The sequence below is a fragment of the Amorphotheca resinae genome, assembly GCF_003019875.1.
Source record: "Amorphotheca resinae ATCC 22711 unplaced genomic scaffold M430scaffold_8, whole genome shotgun sequence".
In the NCBI taxonomy this organism is placed as follows: Eukaryota; Fungi; Ascomycota; class Leotiomycetes; order Helotiales; family Amorphothecaceae; genus Amorphotheca; species Amorphotheca resinae.
In genome coordinates, this window is record NW_020194478.1 from 633,754 (window position 1) to 660,309 (window position 26,556).

The window sequence follows — 26,556 nt, forward strand, 5'->3', positions numbered from 1 at the left end:
TACACCCAGGTACCTGAGGTGCCTTACTCTAGGTACGTCTTGCAACCTCGTCCCAGCTGCATCCTCAATTATTGAAGCATTCACGAAGATTTGAGCTTCTTCGCCGTCTGCAAGCACCCGTGGAATCTGCCGCATCATGGCCGGCAATTAGTTTCGACCCGATTATCTGGACTCCCCAAGAGACTTTGTTAGGCACCCTTGCTTTCGCAGCAGCAATCGATCGATAAGGCCAAATCGGTGGTCCTGTCTATGGAGGAGGCTTTAGGACCACAACGCCATGGACGGGTATGCGCCGGCCTATGTGGCTCATAATGTACCTCTGTTGGTGGTCTCTGGACTGGGCTCTGCTCAACAGGATCGCGCAGACCTGAGTATAGAAGGAGTACGCATAGCCTCTGAAGTACTCCCGGTGGAATCAGAAGATGCGCAGGTCTTACTTCGGCACTTCAAAGACAGTGATGCAGATGGACTCCCATGGAATGGCCGGGAGTATAGTGGGAGGAAGAAGTTCAAGGTTAAGATTGTTGGAAGGGTAGTTCTGCGGACTCGATGCTTCCTCTGCTCTAAATCACTGAATCTCAGTAGGAATACGTTTTACCACTTCGTAGCGCTCGACTTCCCGAATCTTCACGAGTACTCGATTCCCATACCTCTTACCCAGTAAACCGCCCGGTTCTGCATTCGCCGTTGTCACCTTTGACCCCTGGAGCCTCCGTTTTTCCCGACGGCCTTGTCGATCCAAGATGGGTCGAAAAGCATCAAGACCTCGTTCCGAGTGCCTACGTCTCTTTCTACGAATTCACATCGGATCCGAAGTTGGCAATACTTCATGATAATCAATTGAAATCGGATATAAACAATACCAAACGTATATTGAGTCAATCTGGTTATAGGACCCGCCTTATAGTTGCTTTACTGAGCGAGGGATCTATTATAAAGTCTCCTGAGGTCGAAGATCGTCTAATCAACATCCGTAAAGCAACTGGTCTCGATTCCAAGACCTCTCTCTTTTTCCTGCCTCCCCAAAGCTCACCCGTGGAACTCAAGGCGTTTGTTGAAACGATCATCTCGACAATATATCCCCTTTGCATAGAATACTACAGGGACTTGAGCAAGCACTCGAGGCGCAAACGAAATAGAGGCATTATTCCTCTACCCACGTCCCCGCCTACCTCGGGCACATCACAAACCTTATCTAGCCAGGGCTGGAATGTGCGATATGACTTCAAGCTCGGAGTATTTGCCGAATTCCGGCAAGAGATGGATGCTGCTGTTCGCTCATATGAAAGTGGTTATGATGCCTTGCTTGGGCCAGATGTTTTCGAGGCCATCGCCAGCTGGAGCCCCCGATGGGATGAAGCTCGTCTTCTCGCCGATGTCTTTGCTATACGTATCTTACGCTGCTTACTTTGGAATAGGAATTCAACAGCGGCTGTCCGGCGGTGGCATTCACACCGTGAAAGGATACGTGACTTCGTTGATCGAAGAGGTAAAGGCTCGTCTACATATGGTTGGGAGGCTTGGGAGGCTCGATGGGCCACCGTGATGGCTGAAATCATCGAGAAGGCCTCAATCAGTGAATTCACATCGGAAAGCACGTCTTTCTACTTGCATCCAGAGAAGAGCATCACCATCGGGGAGAGGTTAGAGCCCTTAGAATGCCTTCACCACCCGGGTTACTGGTTTTATCTGGCCTCAAAGCATCTCATGCACCGCCGTGCTCGCGCTCTCGCAATCCCGGAAGAAGACAGGTCTCCTCCTGGCTGGTCTCCAGCTTCACAGATTGCGAGTAAGGCGTACACTTATGACACATACCTCTGTCCGGAACCTCATGAAGAGAATCCGCTTCCCGGACGCAAAGGCGTTGACCATTCTCTGCTGATTATTGAGTCCTTGACAAAAGCGATTGCTGAGTTCGAGAAAAGAAAACAGACACGCCTAGTGCACGAGCTGTCCCTTCAATCAGCAAATGAGAGCATGAGGCGAGAGGATTGGGACACTGCTCTGCAGATTCTTCGTCCTCTTTGGCAGAAAATGTCATTCAGGAGGGAGGGTTGGTGGGATGCTGTAGAAGAGATTGGATGGGCACTGAGAAATGCCGCTGTACATGTAGGAGATGGCGGAACAATCGTTGCTGTGGACTGGGAACTCTTGAATAGAAGTTCGTATTCTAAACATCATCTTCGTGCTAAAAAGAGATCATTACTAACTCTTCAAAAGGTTTCGTTTATCGTCCGAAGTGGCATTATGACATAACAAAATCCTTAGAGGGCGTTAAGCAAGTCACGACCAAACCAGTGGTTGTGCTTCATGATCAAGATGTCCATTCATTTTTATCGGCGACCTTCGTTTTTGAGCAGGCCGAGGGAAAAGTTGGTGAGCTCTGTCATTATCAGTTGGCGGTCACATCAAGCGCTCTGCCAGCATCGGCCCCAGTAACAATGGCCGAAGTAAGGATAGAGTTTGATGGTAGCATGAAGCCTCTTATATTGCGACATAAAAGTACCACCGAAGATAATACGCAGGACCGGGGCGAGGTTCTCCTAAGCACGGTATCTCTTTCTGATACTCTCTCTGGAAAACGAAGTTCACAGTCCGGATCAGGTCAGGATAGACGGCCAACCTTGACTGGAGAGGATGATCTTACCTTTCGGCCGGGCCAGACCCGAGTATTTGGGTTCAGCAGCCTGCTGAGAGAAGCTGGGGATGCAACTGCAGTATCTGCCACATTTTCTCTAGCTTCCGAACACTTCGATCTTGATTACGTCCAGAGATTTGAAAATACGACTGCTCCAGACGTATGGTGGGGAGAGCGCTCTGTAAAGAGGAGACTGGTTCGCCCCAACGCTTCTACGATCACAGTACTTCCAAAGCCACCGAAGGTGGAAATGCGTTTTATTGAGCTACAAGATCAATATTACACAAACGAGAATATCACCCTGCAACTTGAGGTCATCAATGGAGAGGACGTCGATTCGATTACGAGTCTTGACGTGCGCTTGCTAGGGGATCGCTCACCACCTCTAACGTTAAAGCTGGCTGCCGCATCTGAGACAGAAACAGAAACAGACAGGAGCAATTCTCTGCCAGGACTTTCAATTGGGAAGATCGCAAGTGCAGCTTCGTCCCTTGTTGAGATTCTCATTCCAGCTATCGACTTGCCTGCGACGTACGATCTGATGATGAAAGCCTCCTACCACCTCGTGTCTGACATGGAAACTCCTATATATCGTTCTGTTGTGACCCAACTCACGCTTATCAACCCCTTTGAGGCCAACTATGACTTCTCCCCTCGTATTCACCCAGATCCGTGGCCAAGTTTCTTCAACCATGATGAGACAGAGAATACGGGAACAGCCTCACAAGACATTGCAGTACACGGCCTGGCGCAGCAATGGTGCCTAACTAGCCGATATTTTTCATTTGCAGCAGAGGACTTGATTGTTGAGGACATCGATATCGAAATACTCAGCACAAATGGTGCCATTAAGTGCACCACGAATAAAGCCTCTCCCATACCTTCCGGTGGCATCCGTGTGAGCCCTAAAAGTCTCGAGGAGGCTGAATTCGATGTCTTCACTCAAAAAATATCTTTGGATGACAGAAGCACAGCAACACTCGACGTTTCGTTGGCAATAAAATGGCGTCGTGATAAAGAGGATTCTACCTTGAACACTACCATCTTAGCTGTTCCTCGGCTTCTTGTTTCAAGCAATGAGCCAAGGGTCCTTGCTTCAGTGTCTTATTCGGGAACTATCCATTCTACAGTCCACTTCGATGTGACGATCGAGAATTCGTCAAGCCACTTCCTTACTTTTGGATTAAACATGGAACCCAGTGAAAAATTCGCTTTCTCTGGCATGAAACAGGCGACCCTACAGCTTGTTCCACTATCAAGACGGACAGTGAGGTTTAGACTGATACCTTTTGTCCGTGGTGACTGGATAGGGCCCATTCGCTGCGTTATAAGGGATAGGTATTTCCAAGTAAGTGTTCCTGGAAGCATATTTCATTATATCGTTGCTCGTGAAACCTGCCAATTTTAAGGGCTTGACTCGGTTTCAAGTCTCGTACCCTTTTCAGGCACTTAATACTAATACAAAACAGAAAGTGCTCAAGATAGCCCCCACAGAGGGAATGAAGATCGATAAGGACGGAATACTCCTTTGGGTCCCTCCAGATGAAGAATTCTAGACCATCGTGATGGGCGTGACAACGAAACGCCAAATCGTGATGAAATGAGATGATCATGCTATAGACAGGGACGGAACGGACAGTGTCGGGGATATATGGCAATAATAATCTATGGTATCTATCCTCTGCCCGATTATAATTTGCCCTTGGGTCGTCTCGGGGGGCCGCCTACCCGCTTTTGCCATTCTTGTGACACAGTCGACTTCTCTATCAGACTCTTCTTCGTCCATTCCAAGTAACTCCTCATTTCCGCATGGAATCTTTGTATCTCCTGACCGAACCAAGGAGCTGCAGCGTCAGCACATTGATCGCTTGCCTCCATAGCTACAAGATGACCAATCCCTTTCAGCACCACTTCCTTCACCCTGCCCTCCTTCGCCCCTCCGCTACCTCCAAGCCCAGTCCCTGTAGTACTCATTTTGATCTTACGAGCATCAGGAGTAGACATGGGGCTCGTCTCCCCAAATATATAAAGTACGCTAGGTCGTAATTCACTGAGTCTTGCAAGTGTATTTGGCGGTTCTGGTCGATAGAATGGAAATACTACGAGACCGTTTGGATTCAGGTCTGGCACCATTTCACGGTGAACAATTTTTGAGCCATCTTCGTTCATGGCGGGCCAACTTGGTCTTGCGAATGTGAAAACTTCTTGGTGTTTTGTCGTAGTCAAAGTCACGGATCCGTGTTCGCCTGGGTATAGAGCCGTGGGTGTCTCTCTAATTCCATACTTGCACCAGCGGTCAAACACTCTCGGGTCCCATGACTGGTAAAACTTCTGTTTGCGGAAAGCAGCTTCGGCTTCAGCTCGAGATGGCCAATGATCTCGTCGGAAGGTTGATTGCTGCGTGGGGCTTGGTCCTGCGGGTGCTGATGGGTGATGCTGAATGACGGGATCCAAAAGGACTAATGTTGAGAGCAGCCTTGGATGCATAAGTGATAGGTTCACCAGCATGTTACCGCCGAGCGAATGTCCAATTCCCACGATTGGCATGGGCATTTCTGATCGGAAATGATTAATCATGTGAAGTAGATCTCGAGGATGATCCATCCACGAGGCTAAAGGCACGTTAGATCTCAGGTCTCCCTAAAATGGATCTTCAACATACGGTCGTCGCCCAAAAGCTGCTCGTTCAAGACACCACTGGCCCCTTCCTGGGCTATGTCCGCGATCCAGATACTGCGTATCCTGAAACCATTGCTTTTTGAACGGGCATGGATATCTTCCCATAAGGGTTCGTACAGTTCCTATAGAGCCTTAGACGTGATCCCCGGAAAGCCTTGGGCCGTTATACCTTGGGGAAGCCATTGGCGTGGGCCCCGATAATTGTGACGTCTCCTGCTTGCGGATGCAGATTATCCAAGGGTATATATTGCTTGATTGCAAGGTACAACACGTCCTCTTGAGATCGTGTTGTAGCACGAGCATACTCTCGGATATGTTGGCATTCTAGTGTATGCTCTCTTATCTCAAAGACGGAGGAAGACATCATAAGGGGCTCTGGGCTAGGGCCTGTGGGACAGATGTACGTTGAGCGGGACAGTCGATCAATACGAGTATAAACATAAACGCCAATAACAACACCAATAATATCTGGCTCTTCAAGAACGAAGGTAATGTTATATCATGGACGTTCCCTCTCTTCAAAGTGTGAGGGTGGTTCGCCCGGACCGGGACGGGTAACTTAATTTAAGCCGAGGCACGGCTCCAGTACGGGGTAAAGTCCGGCTTCTGAAACCTTGTCAAGGCTAGGTATGAGGCTATCAACCTTCAAGATAACCAACGGCTATTAATAATCAGATCCCCCTCTACATACTCCAGCCTTGTAGATGACCCGGGGGCGTATAGCCTCACGGGGATATTTCCTCTCTTTTTTGAGGATGAGTAGGTACCTTTTGATAGGTGACTTGGGTCCAACGTGCACGGGAACTTCAAATTTGGGGAGCTGAGGGCGTAGATTGTATATCACGTGATCTGCGCGTCAATTCTCGCTCCAGAACGTCGCTGCCACTTTAGCGCGTTTTTTCGCGCGCGTCCTCCATTATCAACAGGGCCACCAGTGCGGCGACAACTCCAACAACTCCAACCAACCGATTGCTGCTGCACCGACAAGGGCTCTACAAGTGCTAGGACTGGATTATTATACCATCTCCCTCTTGGCCACTCCAAGGAATGCGAATGTTGTCGCCGCCCCAAAACTCATAACGCCCCCAACACCCCTCCTAACATGGCGGACGATCGCGGAAGCCCTTGCTTTGAGCATTGTATCTTTGCCATTGTTTCAAGCAAAGATCTCCCAGCATCTCGTGTCGTTGAGGTACATACTCAAAGTGCTGTCTCCCACAAATGCGAGAGCTAACAAGTTCCTCGAACAGATACAGCAGACTATTGAGGATCATGCTGGCCAGGTGATTGATATTGCCGGGGATGGCACCTTGAACTTCGACGATATCACGCATATTATCTCAACAACCAGCGACTTCCCCCAATATTCGGCCGCGCGAGAGCATATGATTGCCGTGATCACGCCTGCTTGGATCGCCGCATCCCTCCTGAGGAACAAGCAGGCTCCAATACGCCCCTATACTCCGGACCCTAAGCTCTTTTTCAATCAGGTCAATGTTACTTGTGCTGATATTCCCACGGGTGACAAAGATGCAATCATTGGCGCCGTACTCGCTATGGGTGGCATGGAGTCGAGCAGTTTAACAAAGACGACGACCCACATCTGTGCTCTTACTATGGATCATCCAAAGTGCCAACAAGCTATAGAGAGAAATCTGAAGGCCAAGATAGTCCTTCCTCACTGGTATGTCTAAGCCCAGAAGGAAATCGTACGTGTCTAATATTATCCAGGTTTGATGACTGCTTGAAACTTGGCAAACGCATAGATGAAGGCCCATACCAACTCCCGAACCCGGAGATATTCCGGCTGAACCCAGAGGACGCTGTTCCAATTCCTGCGACAACTCACATTCGAGGCGCTACATCCCCACATCCAGATACCTTCCCGATCCCTACGGACTTCTCATCCCCGCGCCAATTGGATGTCTTCAAAGATAAAACGATCATGATCTCAGCTGATCTCGGGATTGGTAGCCGTTTGCGTAAGATCATTGAGGATCTTATCGTAGACGGTGGCGGACAAATTACCAACTCGGTGCACAACGCTGATATATATGTCTGTCACTGGCGCTCAGGTCGAGATTACAAGTTTGCTTCTCGAGCCGGAATAGACGTAGGGAACCTTTCATGGCTTTACCATCTGATTACGCATAACGAATGGACCTCTCCCCTCCGCAGGTTATTGCATTACCCGCTCCCTGAAGACGGCATTCCAGGATTCAAGGATTACCGCATTACATTATCAAATTATGGAGGTGAGGCACGGATATATCTTGAAAATCTTGTTATTGCCGCCGGAGCAGAATTTACCAAAAGCATGAAGCAAGACAACACACATCTGATCACCGCGCGAAAATCAAGCGAAAAATGCACTGCCGCTGAGGAGTGGAATATCGAAATGGTAAACCACTTGTGGATTGAAGAGAGTTACGCGAAATGCCAGGTGCAGAAACTGACGGATCCACGGTACACCCACTTCCCTCCACGAACTAATCTTGGCGAGATCATTGGACAGACGCAACTCGATGCAGACGTCCTGAAATCAATATATTTCCCCGAGGATCCTACTCCAAGTCCTAACGACCCCAAACCGGTAAGAAGGCCGGTGATGCATGAGAAGGATAGAAATACGTCGAGCTTGCGGAAGTCTAGCGAGCACAGTGCCACGAGTGATCAAGATGATAAAGATACGAAGGACGCAAAGGAAGGACTTGAACCAAAGCCGAAGACCGCTGCCCGGCCAAAGCCCAAACCGAAATCTGCCGCATCTCTCGACCAGCTCTCTACTCCTGTTGCGAATCGCCGAATTAGTGCAGGCAAAGAAAATGCCACGCCGTCATCGACAAGTAGCCGCAGTGCAAAAGATAAAGCACTCTCCAAGCTCCATGGGCTAGCACCGGACATCGCACTGTATGAGAAAGAGAAGAAACGGAAAGGGCACATTTGGGGTGGGGAGCGAGCTGCAAATAAGATAGATAGAGAGAAGAGATCGCTTGAACGCAGTTCAAGTCCTGCTGCCAAGCACGACATTGATGAAGACGATTATTCGGACGAGGATGTGCGAACGCCAAAGCGGGCGAAGACTGGATCAAGTCTGCCACCAGTTTCAATACGCCTGCTGATTACTGGCTACAAGGGATGGCTAGGTAATATCACCAAAGAGGATACGGAAAAGGTAGGATTGCGAATTCTTGATTTTAGCACGCCCTGCTGACGCTACACAGAAAAAGTTAAGGGAGCTTGGTATCTTGGTCGTCCAAGATCCTGCCACTTGTACTCACCTCGCGGCCCCGAAGATGGTTCGAACTCAGAAGTTTCTCTGCGCCCTTGCCACAGGACCGACTATCGTATCGTCGGAGTTCATCGACGCGTGCATTCGGGATGGCGAGGTTCCAAACGTGAAGGACTTCCTCCTGAAAGACCAGGAAAATGAGAAGAAGTTCAAATTGAAACTGCAAGATGTAATATCTCGAGCCAAGGCCAACAAGCGAAGCCTGCTGCGCCGCGTTCCCATATACTGCACGGCAGAGATCCCAAATGGTCCGGAGACGTATAAAGCAATCGTCGAGTCCAACGGTGGCATCTTCAGCGTCTACCGGGCGAGAGGGGGGTCCACAATCAAGCCAACAAATCCTGAAGATGATGAAGGGCCACCTGAGCCAGTGTATCTGCTCACTGGCCTGCGGCCGGAGGAGAGGAGGCTCTGGCCGAAGTTCAACGAGATGGCAAAGGCGGGTAACATGATACCAAGGATTGTAGTTCATGAGTGGCTCCTAGACGTTGCGATGTCTCAGCAGCTGAAGTGGAGTGAGCAGTACTTGGCTCAAAACGAGTCATAAGGTCGTGTGCGTTTCTGTTTCGTTGGTGGCATGGCGCTTATGGTGGTGGTGTCGTGATAGGTCATACCCTGTATTCCAAGGGGGGTGTAACAAGGTGTGAAAACCCATGTATGCAGCAACGAGATATCCCATATCATAAAACTCCATGTCGATGTTCAAACGCCTTGACCTCACCGCCGCTCCCTAGAAAAACTTGACGCCCTGTTGATCCTCCTGTCCAAATACCTGTGCCTTGCCGCGCTTGACGAGAATAGCCAGAGCTCTTTGCAGCACCTCGGGATCCATGCCATGGAATTCTAAAAGGACAAGAGTCAGCGCAGCGCGCGAGATGCAGAGGAATGAAAGTTTTACATACCTTGCGACACTGTCGCCTCTCCCTCCGTCAACTCATACAATGTCAGCACCGTATTCTTCTGCGCCGTTTCCTCGACCTGTATCGATTAGCACAGATCCCTCCTTGCTTCGACGCCAACCAGCAAGCCCCCAACTTATCCGCTGCGATAATCATCAGAGGAAAGAGGACTGAAAATCAAAGACAAGAAAAGAGAAAAAAGAAAAAATCTAACTAACCCAATCCCCAATAATCCCCGCCCATTCCTCGGGCGTCCTCCACCACACCCACGCAACGCTCCTCTCCTCTCCGCCCCTCACCCACTCAGCCCTCCCCTCACTCCTCATAAAATCCAACACGGCTCTCGCGTCTTCCGGCACCAGCCTTCTATTCAAGCGCTCGTTCGTAAACAGCGGCGAGTCCAGCGGTAGCCGGAAGAGTCGGTGGAAACGACAGTAGGCTTGGATCAGCAACGACCATTTGCGACATTGCGCGTGGAACGTCGTGAGCTGTGGCTGTCGCGTGAAGAATGGCGGGAAGTTGTAGTGTCGTGGGTAGGTGAAGGTCGTGCTTGGGGAGAGAGTCGTCATGGTTTGGTGATGTGTGCGGATCTGTGGTGATGTGTGTATATGGGATGCGGGGGGAGAGATGAGGGTTGAGGGTGTGCGGGCTGATGTCGGATGGGGGATGTTAAATCGGTCAGCCTCGCATGCATGCACGGACCATCTCTGACCCTGAAAGGCGTGCGAGGCTACCATCCCCCCCCCCTTTTCCTCTTTTCTTTTTTCCCTATTCTACAAAATCCACCAAGCTAGTTATTATTTCCCCTCTCCTTTCAGACCCAAAACTCATCTACCTGTTCCTTAATATAGTATTTGATATCGTTCTATGTAGTTGATAATCACCACCAGTTTTAATAGGTATCTTGATGTAGTAGGGTTATTGCTTCATGTTTGGCTCGGGTAAAGGAAGCCTATCATCATTGCTCTAGCTCCAGTAAAAGTAGTTGGACCAATGATGCCACTACATTGTGCCTCCTATGTAGCTTAATGATTCTTCTTGCCTTGTAATATCCTCATATGGTGCGACAGCTTACAAAAGCGGATTGCGAATATCAAGAAGGCAAGGAAGAGTGTTTCTGTTACAATGGATAGCAAGCGAAATATAATATCAGGAGAGATGAATAGGTAGAACTCGCCTACATGATACAAAAAGAAACTAAAACTAAATAGAGAACCTAGTAACGAAGCCCCAGAAAATAACCAATCCGCGCGGTCACTGACCACCTATAAAGCCAATTTTCAATTCAGGAACGATGTACACTGTCAAAAGTATTCCAAGTATTCTGACTATTTGCTCTCGAAAGGAGAAGACATGTCAGGATCTCTAGCTATGCCAACACTATATTTGATCTCGAGTTTTCCGTAGACAGGCCTATTCTTCGAGTGGCCGTGGCCAATGGAATTAATGTAAGACTCAACAGTCTCGAAAATGCTGTAGTATTCTCCGCCAGATTAGCCATCTTCTGAAGGATGCAATGAGTTGAAGTACCCGTATACAAATCATCCACACAGCTGTATGCGCTCGATTTAAAATCATCGGTGACTCTAGTCGAGGAGTCCGTCTGATTGACAACCGCCTACCCACCGGCCGGAACTGCAAGCAACCCCTTAGTCTCCTACGTCTCTGCACTCTCTATCTCCGCATTGACCTTCTCCGTATACTCCAGCCCGCCCTTGACGATCGCAACGTTGTCATTCCGTGCAAACAGGATGTCTCCCTGCGCCACCGCACAGATGACATCCCTGATCCCGGAGAACCAGTCGTACGGCACGAAGAAATGCCTTGAGTACAATACCGAGCTGTTGCCAAGGCCCTCGAGATCTACGGAGCAGACCCATGAACGGGTGTCGAGGAAGACGAGCTTGCCGGTAGCATCGAGGCCAATAACGTGAGCGACGCAGTGGGCGAGGGCGGCGAGCTGTGGGCCAAGAAGCGGGTTCGAGACTGCTGCTGCTGTGGCTTCCTCCCTAATTAACATAGTGTCGGCATCCTTCCCGACATTGGCTGCTTCGGAAACGGCATCCTTTCCGGGATTATTCTCGATGCTGAAAGACGCTGCGTCGAGGAGGTGCAGGCCGCGCGTCTCTGCCGAGCCATCGAGCTCGGACAGCTCGAGAAGGATCCGTCGTCTTTGGCCCGATATGTAGGGGGTGACGCTCTTCAACTGCAGTCCCGTCATGTCAGTGGCGAGGGACACGAATGCGATTTCTGACCAGTCGCTCCAGGCATAGATGCGAGCGGATGCACCTTCGATGCAGATCACATGAAGAGGCGATTGCTGGTGCTGGATCCATTTCCGGATCCCTTGTCTGTCTGAGTATGTCCGCACGCTCTCCTGCTGGCCATCGATGCTCCAGAGGTGGTCCGATTCCCGGGTCGACAAGATGAATTTACCGGCTGCCTCGCCCGGTAAGACTTGAATGATGGACTTCGCACAGTCCAGGCGAGATTGAAATAATATCTCCTCAGCCACCCATCCGTCCTTCTGAGACTTCTTCAGATTCCATGCGAAAATCTTGTTTGATAAATCGATGCTCATGATGATACTACTTTGTGGCCACAAAGTAAGGATACGGACCAGTGTCTTGTGGCGGTAAAGCATCCGCAGCTGGTTTCCAGTCTTCAAGTCGTACAGGGAGACTGACCCGTCATCCTTGCCGCAGAATATGACATCTCCCTTGGGATGCAAGACCATGGCGCTGATGCTGATTTTGACCTTAGGGTCCGACGCGACAGACTCGAAGGACGTGGATGTACCTTCCTTGCTGTCGCCGCCCACGAAGTCCCGAAACAGGACCGCGGGCTCCCAGACGTTGCATTGTGATCCTCTAATGTCGGCAAAGTGGAGGCTGTCTCTGCTAAAGGCCAGCTGCCTGATGTAGAAGTTGGAAGATTTGATCCGGTAGAGCAACCTCAGGGTGTCAAATTCGTAGATATGGATTATCCCAAACCCGGCGCCACCTGCAAGCAGGCGCCCGTCTGGGCTGGCCGCGAGCGGATGACAGTCTGCACGGAAGCTCTTCAAGACCCGGTCATCAAATGGATCAAGGAGTACGAGTTCGCCATCGTGGTAAGACGCGACGAGAAGGTCAATGGTTGGATTGGGATTGAAAACGAGACCGGTGACCAGATGTGTACTCGTTTCACCACTAGGCAGTTTCAGCCCGCAGCTGCCGTAATACATATCTTCCTCCAGGTCCCAAAGCATTATCGGTCGTCCGATGTAAGCGACAGCCAGCATTTTGTGGCTTACGGAAATCGATATGGCGCAAGGCGAACGATTTGACGGCGTGTTCATGCGTTCGCCCGAGTCGTTCCACGACCTGTTAGGTCGCTGGGCTCCGTCATTGTCTAGATCCCACGATGCCAGGTAGTTCTTATAGGATGGGACTATTAGCAGGTTCCTGTCAAATGCCAGACCCATAGGCTGTTGCGGGGCTTGGAAACTGTGAATTATTTCGCCGCTATGAATGTCCCAGATTCGAATCGTCTTCATGCCGCAAGATGCCATCAAAGCCGTCTTGCTCTTAAATTGCAGAAATCTTACGAACTCGCCGTGAATCAGAACTTTGTATTCTTGGCAGGATGTCGCATGGTAAAGGGCGACTTTTCCGGTAGTCAGGCCCACGGCAAAGAATTCATCTCCGTGGCAAACAGCACTCGTCTGGCCCTGGTGGAAGTCGATGCAAGACATTCGGTCATCCCACTGAGTATTTGAAAATCCCACTACCGAGAGCCTCCCCCCGTGTTTTGCGGTTTTGTACACCGTAGACTCCGTAGGACAGAATGGCAGGATGAGCGAGTAGATAGCCGAGGGTGATGCTACGAGAGCATCAGAAAACTTCGCTGCAATACGGATGAGATCCGTCGTCCAGCCTCTGATCGTTTGAACTTCCCCGTCAAGCGGTGACCGTTGCGCGGCACACGAATTGAGATATATCCTGAAGTTCTTCGCGGCGCGGATCAAAGGGATGAGATTTTGTGTTCGGGCAATAACCTCTATCCACGACAGGACATTCGACTTCAGAAACTTATCGACAAGAACCAATATATCGTTTGCAAGGGGATCAGCCTTGGCTAGATGATATGAGAATGCTGCACAGACATAGAGTGAAAACTCGGCCCTTTTTCCTGCGGTAATCATGGCAGAACCACGTCTGCTGGTTCGAGGAGGTTTCATCTCCTCACCGGTGAGGTATGTGAGACATGCTCTAGCGATCTGCGTGTGTGCCTCTGTCTCGTTGATGGCAAACTCGGATTCCAAATCGTCGTTTAGTAGGAATTCTCTGGCCGTCTCATGCACCATCTGCACTTTGCCAAACTTGTCAACAGTTACCAGCTGGCCACATAGCGCCGCAATGCTCTCCTCCAGCTTGAGGAAGTTGTCCTTAACATCTAGTTTCAAAGCTCCCTCTAGCTCCTTCATCGTCAGCGGCCTTGTTGCGCATGTTGCCCAAGTGAGAATTGCTTTAGCGAGCTTCTTCCCGCGTGTGGCTTGTGACATTGATTCCAGTGCTCTCCGATATAGGGATTCCATATCTCGAGGAACGTCGTCGAGAACTTGGTTGACCTCTTCCTCACCGTGGGAATTTGATAACTCGTTAAGAACCAAGACCGTCCATAAGAAAGATCCTTTGGATTTTTCCAGGACCTTTTCCACTAGGGCAGCAGGTTCCTCGTTGTTCTCCACGAATAGAGACTTTACCTTCGCCTCAACCAGGAGTCTAATATCAGGAAGAGTATCCTCTGCTGAGATCCGTTCAGATTGAAATAGGTGAGTGTCGAGATTGGAAAAACGCTTTTCTAGCTCGGAAGTTTCTCGACTTGTGATTAAGATTCTTAACGGTATCGATTTATCGAGCTTGGCCAGCATCAGATCGAAAAGAGAAGTAAAATCCTCACATTCATCTAGGGCATCAATTACCCAGTAATGCCTGGGAAATTCCGTTTGGAAGATGCCGGATAAGAACAATTTCCGCCATAAAGTGCGTTCGTTGTCATTATTGAACTCTATATCATCTTTTTGCATCTCTAAGAGCGTCTCTCGAACTTGCACATTCGTACAAGCCATCTGGAAAGCCAGGGACCGGAGACAGGTACTAAGCCGCGATTTGGACTTGTCCGCGTATTTGAAGAAGAAATAGCTGCAGTTTGCATTAGGTTTTCGTAGCTGATCAACAACATAGCCTGCGAGAACAGACTTGCCAGCCGCTGGTTTTCCACTAACCCAGAGTATACTTGGAGCATCTGGGGCAAAGTCCCTCCACTTCAGGTAACTCCTTTTCGTTGAGAACCATTCGCATGTTCCGGACATGCGGGCATCTTCAACGGTGATGAGGTCATCTTCTAGGTCCTCGGACACCCCCAAGTACTTCTGCAGGTCCTTAACCTGGCTGCGCCGTAGTTTTTCTTTTGATTTTAGCACTGCAAACTCCTTAGCGAGGTCCACTATAAACTATACAGTGTGCCATACCTAGCTTGGAGATACTCTTAACCGTAGAGGCAAGTGTATTGCGAAGGATTACATAGTTTGGGTCTGTTGGTGCCTCGAACTTGCAGATTGAACGGTGATCAGCATTCATTGGCATCTGCTTCTCTTCTCGATATCCTAGCGTAGCCGAATCAGGATCAACAATGAGGGTACTGAAGAATCCCATACTGAGTTTCTGAGTCTCGTAGAACGACCAGAGATCTATGTCGGCAGAATATTTACGAAACTCATCGTTGATAGATTGTATAGCGCCGGAGCCCCGTTCAAGGTCTGCAACGTAGGCACGGGTCGAGTAGGCGATCTGAAGGATATTGTTCAAGAGCTTGGCCGAATCAGAACCTCTGTGGGGCGTTGCAAGGAAGTAGATTGTGTGAAATCGTTTTGCCAGAGTCTCATACGCTGGATCTTGCCTTGCCAGCATGTAGGCTTGCTTGATAACCAAGCCTCCCATGCTATGACCTATGAGCACGATTGGCAGGTCTGCATCACCCAGATACGGAGACGTGCTCATTTCGCCAAGCAACGACTTGCCGAAGTGATGGATGTTCAGGCAGTTATCTTTGCTCTTGACCCAGTCTGAATTATACCCAAAGCTGTGCACTCGCACATTCTTGAAGGCGGGATCTTTGGGAAGCCATTCCTGCGGCCAATAGTGCGTAATCGAGCTCGTCTTGCTCCATGTTTTCCTGGAGCCGCCGCCGAGGCCGTGCACGAAAATGAAATCGATGAGAGGCTCCGAGGGAGAGTGGAGGAGATTCAATCCGAGGGGGCCTTTCGGATTATCCACCCCATCGTCGGTGACAGTGCTGGTCTTACTGGCGCGAGCCTCTTCAAATGCAAATGCGCTATTCCGGGTAGGGTGGGTGATGGATGTCAATTTGATATCCTTGCGCCGAAAGCTTTTAATCAACTACGCAAAATTCAGTCGGGGTCAGGAAGAAGCACAAAGGTAGACCGCCACCTCGTCTGGCCCAGCCTTCACACCGGGATGGGTTATGAACTTACCATACGGCCTGGCATTTCCTCTCGGATCAGCCCAGAGAGAGCTTGGACCTCGCTCTATTGAATACAATGAAGCACACACAATGAAGCACATAAGAGCAATGCAGTGTCAACTACTTCAGGGAAACCTTGCTGGTAGCATCGTGGATGGCGTAGAAGCATTGCCGCAATGCCGTCGATTGTGTGAGATACATTGTGAGGGTTGTACAGAGGTACAGCCCATGAGTATCTCTGTAATATATACTGCGTACAGTGAAGGATGTTGTTGTTTTGAGTTGGACCAGGGGCTTGTAGGGGATCCCCATGCCGGTGGATACCCCATACTTACGGTCTGTGGTGCAAACGATGGTGTAGTAAGTATTGGAGGAGCCAGCCCTGTTGCTGTTGATCGGGTGGGGCGGGGCGAGGTAGCCGCTAGCCGCGCGGGAAGCGAGGGGTTTGGCGACAGGGGTGATAGGGGGGCCTTTGTGGGTGAGAAGGCCATCTCCATCTCAGGCCTTAAGATATCGCCTGCATATTCCGCAAAAGGTAGCTGCCCTCTCGCTGCCAATACAATGCACGAACAAGGGCCCTCTTGACCTGCCGGGCGCCTACAATGGCCTCCGAAACATCTCACCCCTATGTCCACGGTCCGCGGGTGACCACAAGGGATACATGGAATACGCACCCGAGCAGGCCCGTCTCTCCCCTCCAGCACTCACGAACTTCTGTGTGGAGCAGTTCTCGTCGACGCAATAAGAACGAGATTTTATCGGATATTGATGGGATTGTCGAGCAATATCCATGCAGAGCAGTGCTGCTTCATCTCAGTGGCGATATGTCTCTCGCACTTCACCAGCAGATTCACATCATTCTCGGAGCTCTACAAGCGCAGTTTGCTGAGAAATCTGGTGCATGACTGACAGGTCAAGGCTCTTTTGCGGCGCCTGCATCGATTATCCGCTGTCAGACTCGGTATCAGGGAGTGGGCCGCACAGCAAGTGCCATGGGCGAGCTGACGGGTACTGTCGATTAGACATTAACAAGGACACACCCCCGCTCACTGTCTTCCAAGAGCGACGGTAGCAGACATCATGGTTCCGTGAACTACGATGGTGCTGAAGGTGGAGGAAATATCAAGCTTGATCCAAGTGTCGCCGCAGGTCAGTTGTGATGTGCAGCAAATACATAATTCCCCTGCTCACCAACACCAAGAACTACCGAAGGGCTGTCGAGTGGTATCCACCGAAGGCCATGGTATCAGTTTCTGGGCTCACACCGGCTGAATCGACGTCGAGCTGGCCGATGGGACGCCACTGTCAATTTTTTATGAAGGTAGCATCGAAAGCTCAAGGCAAGAATATGGTCCGCGGGGAGTTCGGGTCTATGAAAGCTATATATACGCTCTTGCCCGAATTCACACCGAAGCCAATTACCTGGGGAACATACGAGACCGTATCGGACACGCACTTCTTATGGAATATCGAGACATGGTAGATAGAATGCCAGACCCGCACGAATTCACCACCCATCTAGCAGCGCTCCACCAAACCAGCAAGTCTCCGAACGGCAGGTTTGGCTTCCACATAACTACTTATAGCGGCAATTTACCACAGATGGACCGTGAACGAGTGGGAAGAAACTGGGAGCGTTACTTTACAAAGAGCATGAGGTGCGCTCTGAAACTTGAAATCGATGCCAAGGGACCGGACCCCGAGTTCGATGTGCTAGTCCCGGTCCTCTTTGATAAAGTCATACCTTGTCTACTTCGCCCACTCGAAGAGCGAAGGTCGATCTGTGAAGCACTCACCTGTGCACGGAGATCTTTGGTATGCAAATTCTGGAATTGATGTAAACACGGGAGAATCTCTGATCCTTGATGCATGCCGCTTCTATGGTCACAACGAATGTAAGTTAAATGATTCCCCGGTGAGGGCAGAATCAACGAGGCTCACATATATATGCTTAATGAAGATGAGTTTGGTCAATGACGGCCAATCTGCAATAGATTTGGGCCCGAATACTTGGCAGCATACCACTCCAATGTTCAAATATCACCACCTTGAGAGGATTATGACGGCCGTCTAGATCTTTACAAGCTGTGAGACTGCGATTCCAAGGCTAAGGTATCTCAGATGTTCATACTAAACTGACGTCGGAACAGGAGATTCAACACGCACGTATCTGCCCTCTTTACCCAAAAGCATGCGTTTAGAGAGCAGTAGGCGTCTCTTTGAATTCTTGCTAGTAAGGGGGTTGCTGATATTCTCATAGGGTGCTCAGTGACATGAGGAACTTGATCCAGAGATATGGTTAATCAAAGAAGAAGATGATGGTTAAACGAAGAAGTAACCTAGTCTCAAGGTTTCCAAATAGATTTAGTGTCTTTAAGACCAACACGTCCTACGAACGAGTTCCACACTGAGGCCAAAGTGCTGAATGAGAAGTCAAATACGATAATGATAATTGCTGTGGAGGAAGTGAGCGTTGCTCAACTTCAGGAGCAGATACGCACGCTTTCCAGGAATCAGAGAAACGATCGAGACCTGCTACTACAGAACTACAGATCTTGGCTGAATTACGGCGGCGAGTGAAGCAGGTTCCCAAACTATCGTTCAGATGATGGAATGAGGGCGAGGTACCCGTGATACTATGTTACTGTGCGGGGAACTGAAGCCCCAGTTTATTGTCTTCCCTAGACAACCCGGAGAGTACAATATCAAGCTAACTAATGGAGAGGCTGTGGGCAAAGGAATAGACGCAACCGGTTGTTCCGGTGCCAAGTCCAAACTTAATACGATTGGATTTGATGGGTAAGCGCCTGTGTCTCTTGTTTCAATGATATCCAAGCCTCTAAGCCCCCCTTATCTCCACATGTGGTATCCGCGTCTTCTGAACGACAGGGGAGAAAGGGGAGAAAGAGTAACAGTTTAGCCTACATCTCTTACCAGATATAATGTGATCCAGCGAGCGCCATGGCCCAGATGGCGCTGAGAGCTGGGTATTATTAGTTTATTTAGAGGATTTGCATCGCGATGTACCTATCTACTACGTACCTCCCTCCCACCCCGTGATATGTGTGTATTAATTCCAGATGGGTACATGGGTACTTTGTATATATACACAACATCAACCACACTCTCCTCTCCCCCACCTTTTCTTTTCCCTATTTTCACACTCATGTAAATGATTCATCTTCTTCTCCTTCTCTGCCAACTTCCATCTATCTCTCCCTGGCGGAACAGGCGGGACAAGGTACAGCGCGGTATCTTATACTCCGTACGGTATCGCCCTCCCGTGTGCGGGAAATGAAGTGGGAAGCCGCCTTGGGGGGAAAAGCGAACTCGGAGGAACTTATTTCCTGGCTGAGGCTCGTACTGTATTAGGATTAGTGGGTGCGGCGGGATGCGGGCGGGACGAGCGGGGGGGCGGGAAGGGGGGTTCGGGTCTGGACTTTGGCTCTGGACGCATCGATACTGGCATTCTATCTAGGTGTGGCATTCCGGACGATGTAGGGCCGATATACATTGGTTGGAAAATTATCATCTGTTATTTATGATTTATATACTGAGGTAAGGTATCTACTATTTATCTTTACCTTCTTGCTGACTTACGGAGTAGCTAGCTATCTATCTATCCATTATCCACGACCGGTTGATCTCCATCCCTCCCGAGCACATCGCGCATCCGCGCCCTCTGATTGGCGGATTCAACGTCCCGCCTTTACTGTCAGGATACATCCTACATCCTTTCAACCCCGGAGGCAAGGCGACCGTCAACCATCAAGGATCCCGCGTTCGTCTGTTCAACTCCATCCCGCCTGTCCCGCCTGTTCTTCTCTTCTCCCCTTGTCCTTTTCAGTAGTCCCGATCTGGACGGCGCTCCCTCCAGAACGGGCATCGGAGGGATCCCGACGAAGTTCCCAGGGATCTTGATTGGAGTGGCGCATATCATATCAACAACACGTTTCCTCCGTCTCGCGAAGCCTCGTTCGAGTTCTCGACAAATGTCTCCGTCTCGTGGCGCCCTGGCTTGGGCGGCCATTGGTCCCCGTGCAGCTGGGCCAGGAACAATGTTCCGTAGCAGTGTAGCATCTGCGGCCGCGAGCCCTGTGGCACGTTGCTCTAACTGTGTTTGTCACCCTTGACCCTTGGAATCTGGCTGCGAAGCTGGATGCGAAGGGTCCAGCCCAAAAGTTGCCCGCTTCGGCCGCGGGGCGTCTGCCCTTCCTGCAGACCACGCTCTTCTTATACGAGGGGACTCATGAGGGGACTTACGAGGGGAGGGAACTCGACCTCACTCCATCCTTGAGCCTCCTTCTTCGCCATGTTTGCACTTCACTACTCTTCCTGTGCCATGTTTCCCTCAACGTGAGCCGTCGTTACCGTTGCCTGCCTGTTGTTCCATGTCAATTCCATGTCCTGTCTGAAGCACACGCTCGCTGCTCTATCTACGACTCCCAAATTGCTGGGCCCCTCGCCCCTCAATTGCCTTCGCGATGTTGTCCCTGATCTCGCGCGTGCTCGCCGTGTTGACTGCCCTGTGCATCTCCCAGACCCTCGGCGTGGCACCGACAGACGAGTACAGAGATGCGGATGTTGAGCAGTCAGGATATCTGTAAGTACTGCGTGGGTTGCCAGTTGCCTCTATCTCTTTTTCTCGAGATCCCTCTCTATTTCATGCAGGACCCTATCTGACTTCCCAGACCCAACCATAACATGGACCCTGCCATTGTAGATTCTGCAACCTTCGGTCTCCTTTGGAAGGTCGCATTTAATACTCATGAGCAGGTGCACCATTTCCTGCTCCTCGTGCCTCTGCGGAAATGACTGACGCGCATCTAGTTCTATGCCAAACCTCTCACCTATACACCTCTCGCTGGAGGCCCTCAGATCCTCTTCCTGGCTTCGAGCATGAACTACATCCGGACCCTCGATGCAGTGACTGGAGCTCTGATCAACTCTCGACAGGTCCATACCCCTTTTCTCCAATCTGATATTGGCTGTACAGGTAGGCGCAGATATACCACCAGGGGCCAGTCACCCTGATTCTAATTTGAGCCCAGATATACCTAACTACATCGGGATCATTGGTACGCCGGTCATTGACCCGACCACGGACATTGCATATTTCTTTTCCAAGACGTACATCCCCAACTTTAGGGTGCCGGGTAATACGGGCACCTCGAACGGCGTCTACTACTTCCACGCAGTCGACGTGAACACCCTTGAGGATGTCTATGACCCCATTCTTATCGACGGCACGTTCGCGGATAATGCACCCGCGAAATACTTTGTGGGCGGGGTGGTCTTGCAGCGGCCTTCGTTAACCCAGATTGGCTCCGTCGTGTATGGAGCCTTTGGCGGCCATTGCGATCTCTTCAACTATACCGGTCTGGTCATAGGTGTGGACGTTAACCAGGCGAAGGTCGTCACTCAATGGGCCGTCGAGAGCGGTCCGGTCGAAGCAGCCGCCCAGACCAATGATCTGCTGCAGGATGGTGGTGGTGGCCAAGGAGGCATCTGGATGAGTGGCATGGGGCTCGCAAGTGACGGGGCTCGCATATTCGTCGTCACGGGAAACGGTGACGGACACACCAATAACGGAGCCCCTGCGTCTGGTTCCAGCGGCCTCCAAACTCTGGGAGAAGCAGCCATCAATCTGGCGCTCAACAATACGGGCAATGGCACGCTCTCCGTTTCCGATTACTTCCAGCCCTACGACTACCAGAACATGGATGCTGCGGACCAGGATTTTGGTTCCGGTGGCATTGTGTTGCTGGATCCCACGACCTTTTCCGGAGGCCCAATTGAGAAGATGGCGGTCACCGCAGGGAAGAATGGAAAGGTTTACATCTTGGATGCTAACAACCTCGGCGGCTACAAACTCGGGATGGGTCAGACCGATGGGATTCTACAGACGATAGTTACGAACGAGGCTGTCTTTGGCGCTGCGGGTTCTTACCCTCTCGAAGGCGGATATATCTACCTCACACCGGTCGGATATCCAACTTACGTCTATCAGCTTGGGTTTACTTCAACGGGAATCCCACAATTCTCCAAGGTCGCAGAGACCAGTGAGTCTTCAGCTGGCCGTGTGGGTGTTGGTATCCCTACCGTCACAACTTTGAAAGGAGAGCCCGGGACCGCAATCTTGTGGATGACAGACCCAAATGCAGGGATTAGAGCGTGGTACGCAGTGCCCCAGAACGGAGCAATGCAGAGTATCCCGATGCCTCAAATTGGTGGAGCCAATAAGTTCCAGCGACCTGCCTTTGTAAGAAACTTCCTAGCGCAGCTAAAAAGCGCCCCCCCTATTCTGAACTGTTGCATGAGAAGCGGGACATGATTCTATTCTGAGTTAATATCTTGAGGGTGGACATTTCCTGCGGCTCATGAACCTTTATCCAGCCCCCCTTCTGTTCTGGTTTGTCAATTGCTGACTTCTGTAGGGAGATGGTCGTGTCTACGTTACAGACAGCAATGGTGTTCTCTATGGTCTTGGTGCTCCTGTCAATCTACCCCTGAATTGTACATCCCCCGTTGATTTCGGCCAGGTTGCTCTTGGGACGAAGGTCACCAAATCTCTCAACTGTACCGCCAACGTCCCCATTACAGCGCTCGATGGGCTCGTTCTAGGTGATGGTTTCTTTGAAGCTAGCAATGCAAGCTTGCCCCAGGGGCCATTGGCTGCCGGGGATTCCTTCTCCTTTCCTGTCACGTGGGATCTGACCGATGCTGAGATAAAAAACAATCCTAATGCTTCTTCTGGAAGCATCTCTCCTGGGATCAAGAGTGCTCCCTTGACGTTGTATACAACTAATGGGGCTGTCGGATATGCAACCATGTTTCCAATAAGTTTGACTGGAACCGAAGTCTCAACGGCTCCCTTCCTAACACTTGCGCCGAAGACGGTTGATTATGGAGGAATCGTGATCCTAAACAACACTGCCATACCTACCCAGTCGGGTATCATCACTATTTCCAATGCGGGATTGTCCCCCTTGACCATTCTAGGCTATGGTTACACCAATGATGAACTGATTGGCTCAAACCCACCTAACTTTACGAATAGCACATTGACCAATGGGATATGGGATCTCGGACTTGGTTTCACAGGTAGAACACCCAAGACATTTTCCATTATCCGCCTTTGGTAGACTAGAGTTGTACTGGACTGTGCTAACCTTACCAATACAACAGCGACGGACCTACCTGCCATCGGAAGTCAGATAGCACCAAACACGGCTATTTCTGTCGACTCGACTTTCGATCCTGTCAATGGCGTGGGCAGCTATAGCTCTTACTGGCAAGTATGGTCCGACGGCGGAGATGTCAACATCATCCTGGAGGGATCTGCCTCGACGGCTCCTATTGCCAACTTCTCAATCAGTAATGGCGAAGGCGGATGGCTCCCACCTTCCAATCTCCTGATGGATTTTGGTGATGTCGCTCCAGGTAGCTCATCGTCTCGTCAGATCCAGATCTGTAATAACGGGGGATCGTCGCTGGAGATCGACAAGAGCAAACCCCCAAACGGTGTATTCCACATCAGCGATCCTACTGAGCTTCACGAGACACAGCAGATCCCTCCCGGCGAATGTGCTTACGGAACGGTCCTGATGGTTGCCAACACCGAAGAGTATAACCAGCCAGATCTTGTGATCAATAACACCTGGACTCTGAACACTAATGACCTTAATTTTGGGGTGCACACAGTGGAGATCACGGCTACTGTGGTATCTGTTAAGGTTGGTCCCGTGAATTCCACTACGGGCCAGACTATCTATGAATATCTAGGCTGCTACCAAGAAGCCACCGCGGGACCGCGCTTGTTCCCTAACGAGCCCCTGGATCCCAGTGACACTATGGATAACGCCAATTGCCAGGACGCTTGCTATGCGGCTGCCCAATATGCTTTTGCCGGGACCGAGTATGGGGATGAGTAAGTAATTCTGCTCTTACTGTCATGATATTCGAGGGTTTGGTGATTGCAAGATTTCCAGACCAACTGGGAGGGGCAAATCCCTATCATTTTCAATCATTGGAATACGAGAGATAACCAAATGTGAATGTTAGGTGTTGGTGCGGGAACACCCCTCCTCCTCTAGCAAACCAAGCTCTAGATACCTATTGCAATTTCGGCTGTCCAGGAGATGGCAATGACGCTTGTGGCGCGCCAGGTTACCTCTCAGTCTACTACGATCCGACAAAGTATATCGCGGGAACAGACCCCGCTCTCTATGGACCGCAGACTATCAAAAGTGTTGGGGGTTACAAGTATCAAGGATGCTATAGCGAGGCAACAAATGGTAGAGCTCTAAGTGCATTGTCACCCGCTCCAGCTACTGATGGCTTTACCATTGAGCTCTGCGCGGCTGCTTGCCAAGGTTATTTGTATTTTGGCATGGAATATTCGAACCAGGTAAGTTTTCTCCCCCCAAGACCGTGATCTAATGCTGACCCCCTTTTTGTGCTATTGTGGGAACAGTCTTGGAGCAGGTTCAGTTAATCAAACCAGTTCGGATCCGAGCGTGAATGGATGCAACATGGTATGTACTGGTAATGCAAAGGAGTATTGTGGAGGCCCAGACAGACTCGACCTGTACTCGCTCAACGGCACTGCCGTCATTTCAGCTCCTACTGGAACTTCACCACCCACAACCCCTACCTCCTCCGCTGGTCCAATCACTGTTACCAACCTCCTAGGATATACCTACCTTGGCTGCTATAGCGAAGCGACGAACGAACGTGCTCTCAACGGCTATCTTCTTCCAATCCCAGCTGCCAATACCTCTGTAGAGACATGCGCTGCAGCTTGCTCGCAGTACACTTATTTCGGAGTGGAATACAGTAAGCTTCTTGTCCTGGAGATGTGACGGTGTGCTAAGAAAATCAGGCCAGGAATGCTATTGCGGCAACGTAATTAATGCTGGCTCAGTCAACCAGACGAGCAGCGACCCGGCTGTGAATGGATGCAACATGGTATGTGCAGCCAACTCGACCGAGTACTGTGGCGGACGGTCCCTCTTGAACATGTACCAGGTGGCTCCTATCGTCTCATCTTCTAACTCGACATCCGTCCCGACTGGCTCTGTGCCCCTGACGAGCAGCATTTTAAGCTCTGTCTTCCCCTCTACAACTCTATTAGGAAATAATTCGCAGTCGCTGTCTAGTAGCTCGCAGAGTACATATACATTTACGAACAGCTCCACCGCATCTGTTGCTTTACCTACCGTGGGCGGAGTTTCGCCGACACCCAGTTACGTCTCCTCATCGAATACCTACTCAAACTCATCCAGCATAGCATCTGCTACTAGTCTACCCATCTCGACACTCTATACGACGACATCCAGCAGCCCGACAGCAGTGTCTAGCACGGGTTGGTCTAACAGCAGTACCACAACTTCAGCCCCTCTGTGGACCGGGACACCAACCCCCGGCCAAACCATAGGGACGTGGGAATATCTTGGATGCGCAGACGAGGTCGACGGTCGAGCTCTCACGGGATCATCATACAGCAATGACACAGCCATGACGATCGAGGCCTGCCAGAGCTATTGCGAAGCCAACAACTATGGTCTCGCAGGACTTGAGTATTCCTCACAGGTACACACACCCCACATCCAAGCCCAGGTCCAAAAGAAACTAACCCCCTCCCTCCTTCCAGTGCTTCTGTGGGAACTCGCTCGCCTCCTCCTCTACCACAAACTACACCGACTGCAGCATGCCCTGCACCGGCAACCCCTCACAGCTCTGCGGCGGTCCCAACCGTCTCAGCCTATACAACCAGACCACCTACACGCCACCCCGCAACCCCGCCCTCATAAACTCCTACACCTACCTAGGCTGTTTCTCCGAAAGCCTAACAACCTCCCGACTCCTCTCAGGCGCCTCCTACACCAACAGCACTTCCATGACGATCGAATCCTGCACTGCGTTCTGCAGGCAGCAGCAGATGCCGGATGGCGTCTACGCGGGCGTCGAGTACGCGCAGGAGTGTTATTGCGCGGCGGAGCTACCCGAGACGGCGGTGCAGAGGGAGGATGACATGTGTGATATGCTGTGTGTAGGGGATAGGAAAGAGTATTGTGGGGGAAGTGATTTGTTGAGTGTTTATAAGTTGCAGTTGGATGATGAGGTGGTGAAGAGGATGTGGGAGATGTAAGGTTGGGGCTTTGGGGGGATGTATCTAGAAAAGATGGTGTTATAATATAGTATAGGTAGTATAGTATAGTAATCAACGAATGAATTCAAATAAGAAACCAAGACACCATACTCACAGCCCATCCATACCATCCATCCAATTCACAATCCACACACACACATAACACACCCAAGAACCAAAAACCAAATTTCAAACTTCAAAATTCATCATTCCATTCAATTCAATTCCCTTCAATTACCAATTAATTCCACTCCTAGTACGAGTTTAACTAGTAAAAACCATGCATGCATATCTCATCTCATGATTCCATTTCTTCTTCTTCTCCCACCATCCATCCATCCATGTATCCATCCATCCATCCATCCAT

At 50.4% G+C, this 26,556-nt stretch overlaps 7 protein-coding genes across 7 annotated transcripts; 4 read left to right on the top strand and 3 right to left on the bottom strand.

Moving 5' to 3' along the window:
- The first annotated feature begins 45 nt into the window (after nt 1-45).
- On the top strand, nt 46-4,563 carry M430DRAFT_35778 (hypothetical protein). Its single transcript, XM_024866810.1, has 4 exons — nt 46-532; nt 586-2,161; nt 2,221-3,986; nt 4,108-4,563. Exons 1-4 carry the CDS (start codon nt 278-280, stop codon nt 4,192-4,194), a joined length of 3,684 nt encoding a protein of 1,227 aa, XP_024719553.1. The 5' UTR covers nt 46-277; the 3' UTR covers nt 4,195-4,563.
- Nucleotides 4,134-5,824, bottom strand: M430DRAFT_123524 (hypothetical protein). Its single transcript, XM_024861882.1, has 3 exons — nt 5,487-5,824; nt 5,301-5,439; nt 4,134-5,250 (listed from the first exon to the last, which is right to left on the bottom strand). Exons 1-3 carry the CDS (start codon nt 5,682-5,684, stop codon nt 4,328-4,330), a joined length of 1,260 nt encoding a protein of 419 aa, XP_024719554.1. The 5' UTR covers nt 5,685-5,824; the 3' UTR covers nt 4,134-4,327.
- A 426-nt stretch (nt 5,825-6,250) lies between these two features.
- Nucleotides 6,251-9,156, top strand: M430DRAFT_59631 (hypothetical protein; the record flags this gene model as incomplete). Its single annotated transcript, XM_024868813.1, has 4 exons — nt 6,251-6,509; nt 6,568-7,001; nt 7,049-8,492; nt 8,542-9,156. The coding sequence occupies exons 1-4, from the start codon at nt 6,420-6,422 to the stop codon at nt 9,154-9,156; spliced, it is 2,583 nt and encodes an 860-aa protein (XP_024719555.1). The 5' UTR covers nt 6,251-6,419.
- On the bottom strand, nt 8,928-10,129 carry M430DRAFT_35782 (hypothetical protein). Its single transcript, XM_024866811.1, has 3 exons — nt 9,727-10,129; nt 9,512-9,587; nt 8,928-9,452 (listed from the first exon to the last, which is right to left on the bottom strand). Exons 1-3 carry the CDS (start codon nt 10,075-10,077, stop codon nt 9,340-9,342), a joined length of 540 nt encoding a protein of 179 aa, XP_024719556.1. The 5' UTR covers nt 10,078-10,129; the 3' UTR covers nt 8,928-9,339.
- A 792-nt stretch (nt 10,130-10,921) lies between these two features.
- Nucleotides 10,922-16,061, bottom strand: M430DRAFT_277188 (hypothetical protein; the record flags this gene model as incomplete). The annotated part of the gene is made up of 3 exons (XM_024865703.1): nt 10,922-14,998; nt 15,039-15,951; nt 16,047-16,061. The coding sequence occupies 3 exons, from the start codon at nt 16,059-16,061 to the stop codon at nt 11,166-11,168; spliced, it is 4,761 nt and encodes a 1,586-aa protein (XP_024719557.1). The 3' UTR covers nt 10,922-11,165.
- Nucleotides 16,062-17,124: 1,063 nt separating this feature from the next.
- On the top strand, nt 17,125-18,306 carry M430DRAFT_277194 (hypothetical protein). Its single transcript, XM_024865704.1, has 3 exons — nt 17,125-17,185; nt 17,238-17,931; nt 17,997-18,306. Exon 2 carries the CDS (start codon nt 17,498-17,500, stop codon nt 17,870-17,872), a length of 375 nt encoding a protein of 124 aa, XP_024719558.1. The 5' UTR covers nt 17,125-17,185; nt 17,238-17,497; the 3' UTR covers nt 17,873-17,931; nt 17,997-18,306.
- Nucleotides 18,307-20,520: 2,214 nt separating this feature from the next.
- M430DRAFT_51625 (hypothetical protein) lies at nt 20,521-26,189 on the top strand (the record flags this gene model as incomplete). Its single annotated transcript, XM_024868241.1, has 10 exons — nt 20,521-20,639; nt 20,728-20,788; nt 20,867-21,032; nt 21,088-22,298; nt 22,474-23,140; nt 23,225-23,772; nt 24,276-24,426; nt 24,467-24,874; nt 24,921-25,102; nt 25,692-26,189. 10 exons carry the CDS (start codon nt 20,521-20,523, stop codon nt 26,187-26,189), a joined length of 4,011 nt encoding a protein of 1,336 aa, XP_024719559.1.
- Between the last annotated feature and the right edge of the window lie 367 nt (nt 26,190-26,556).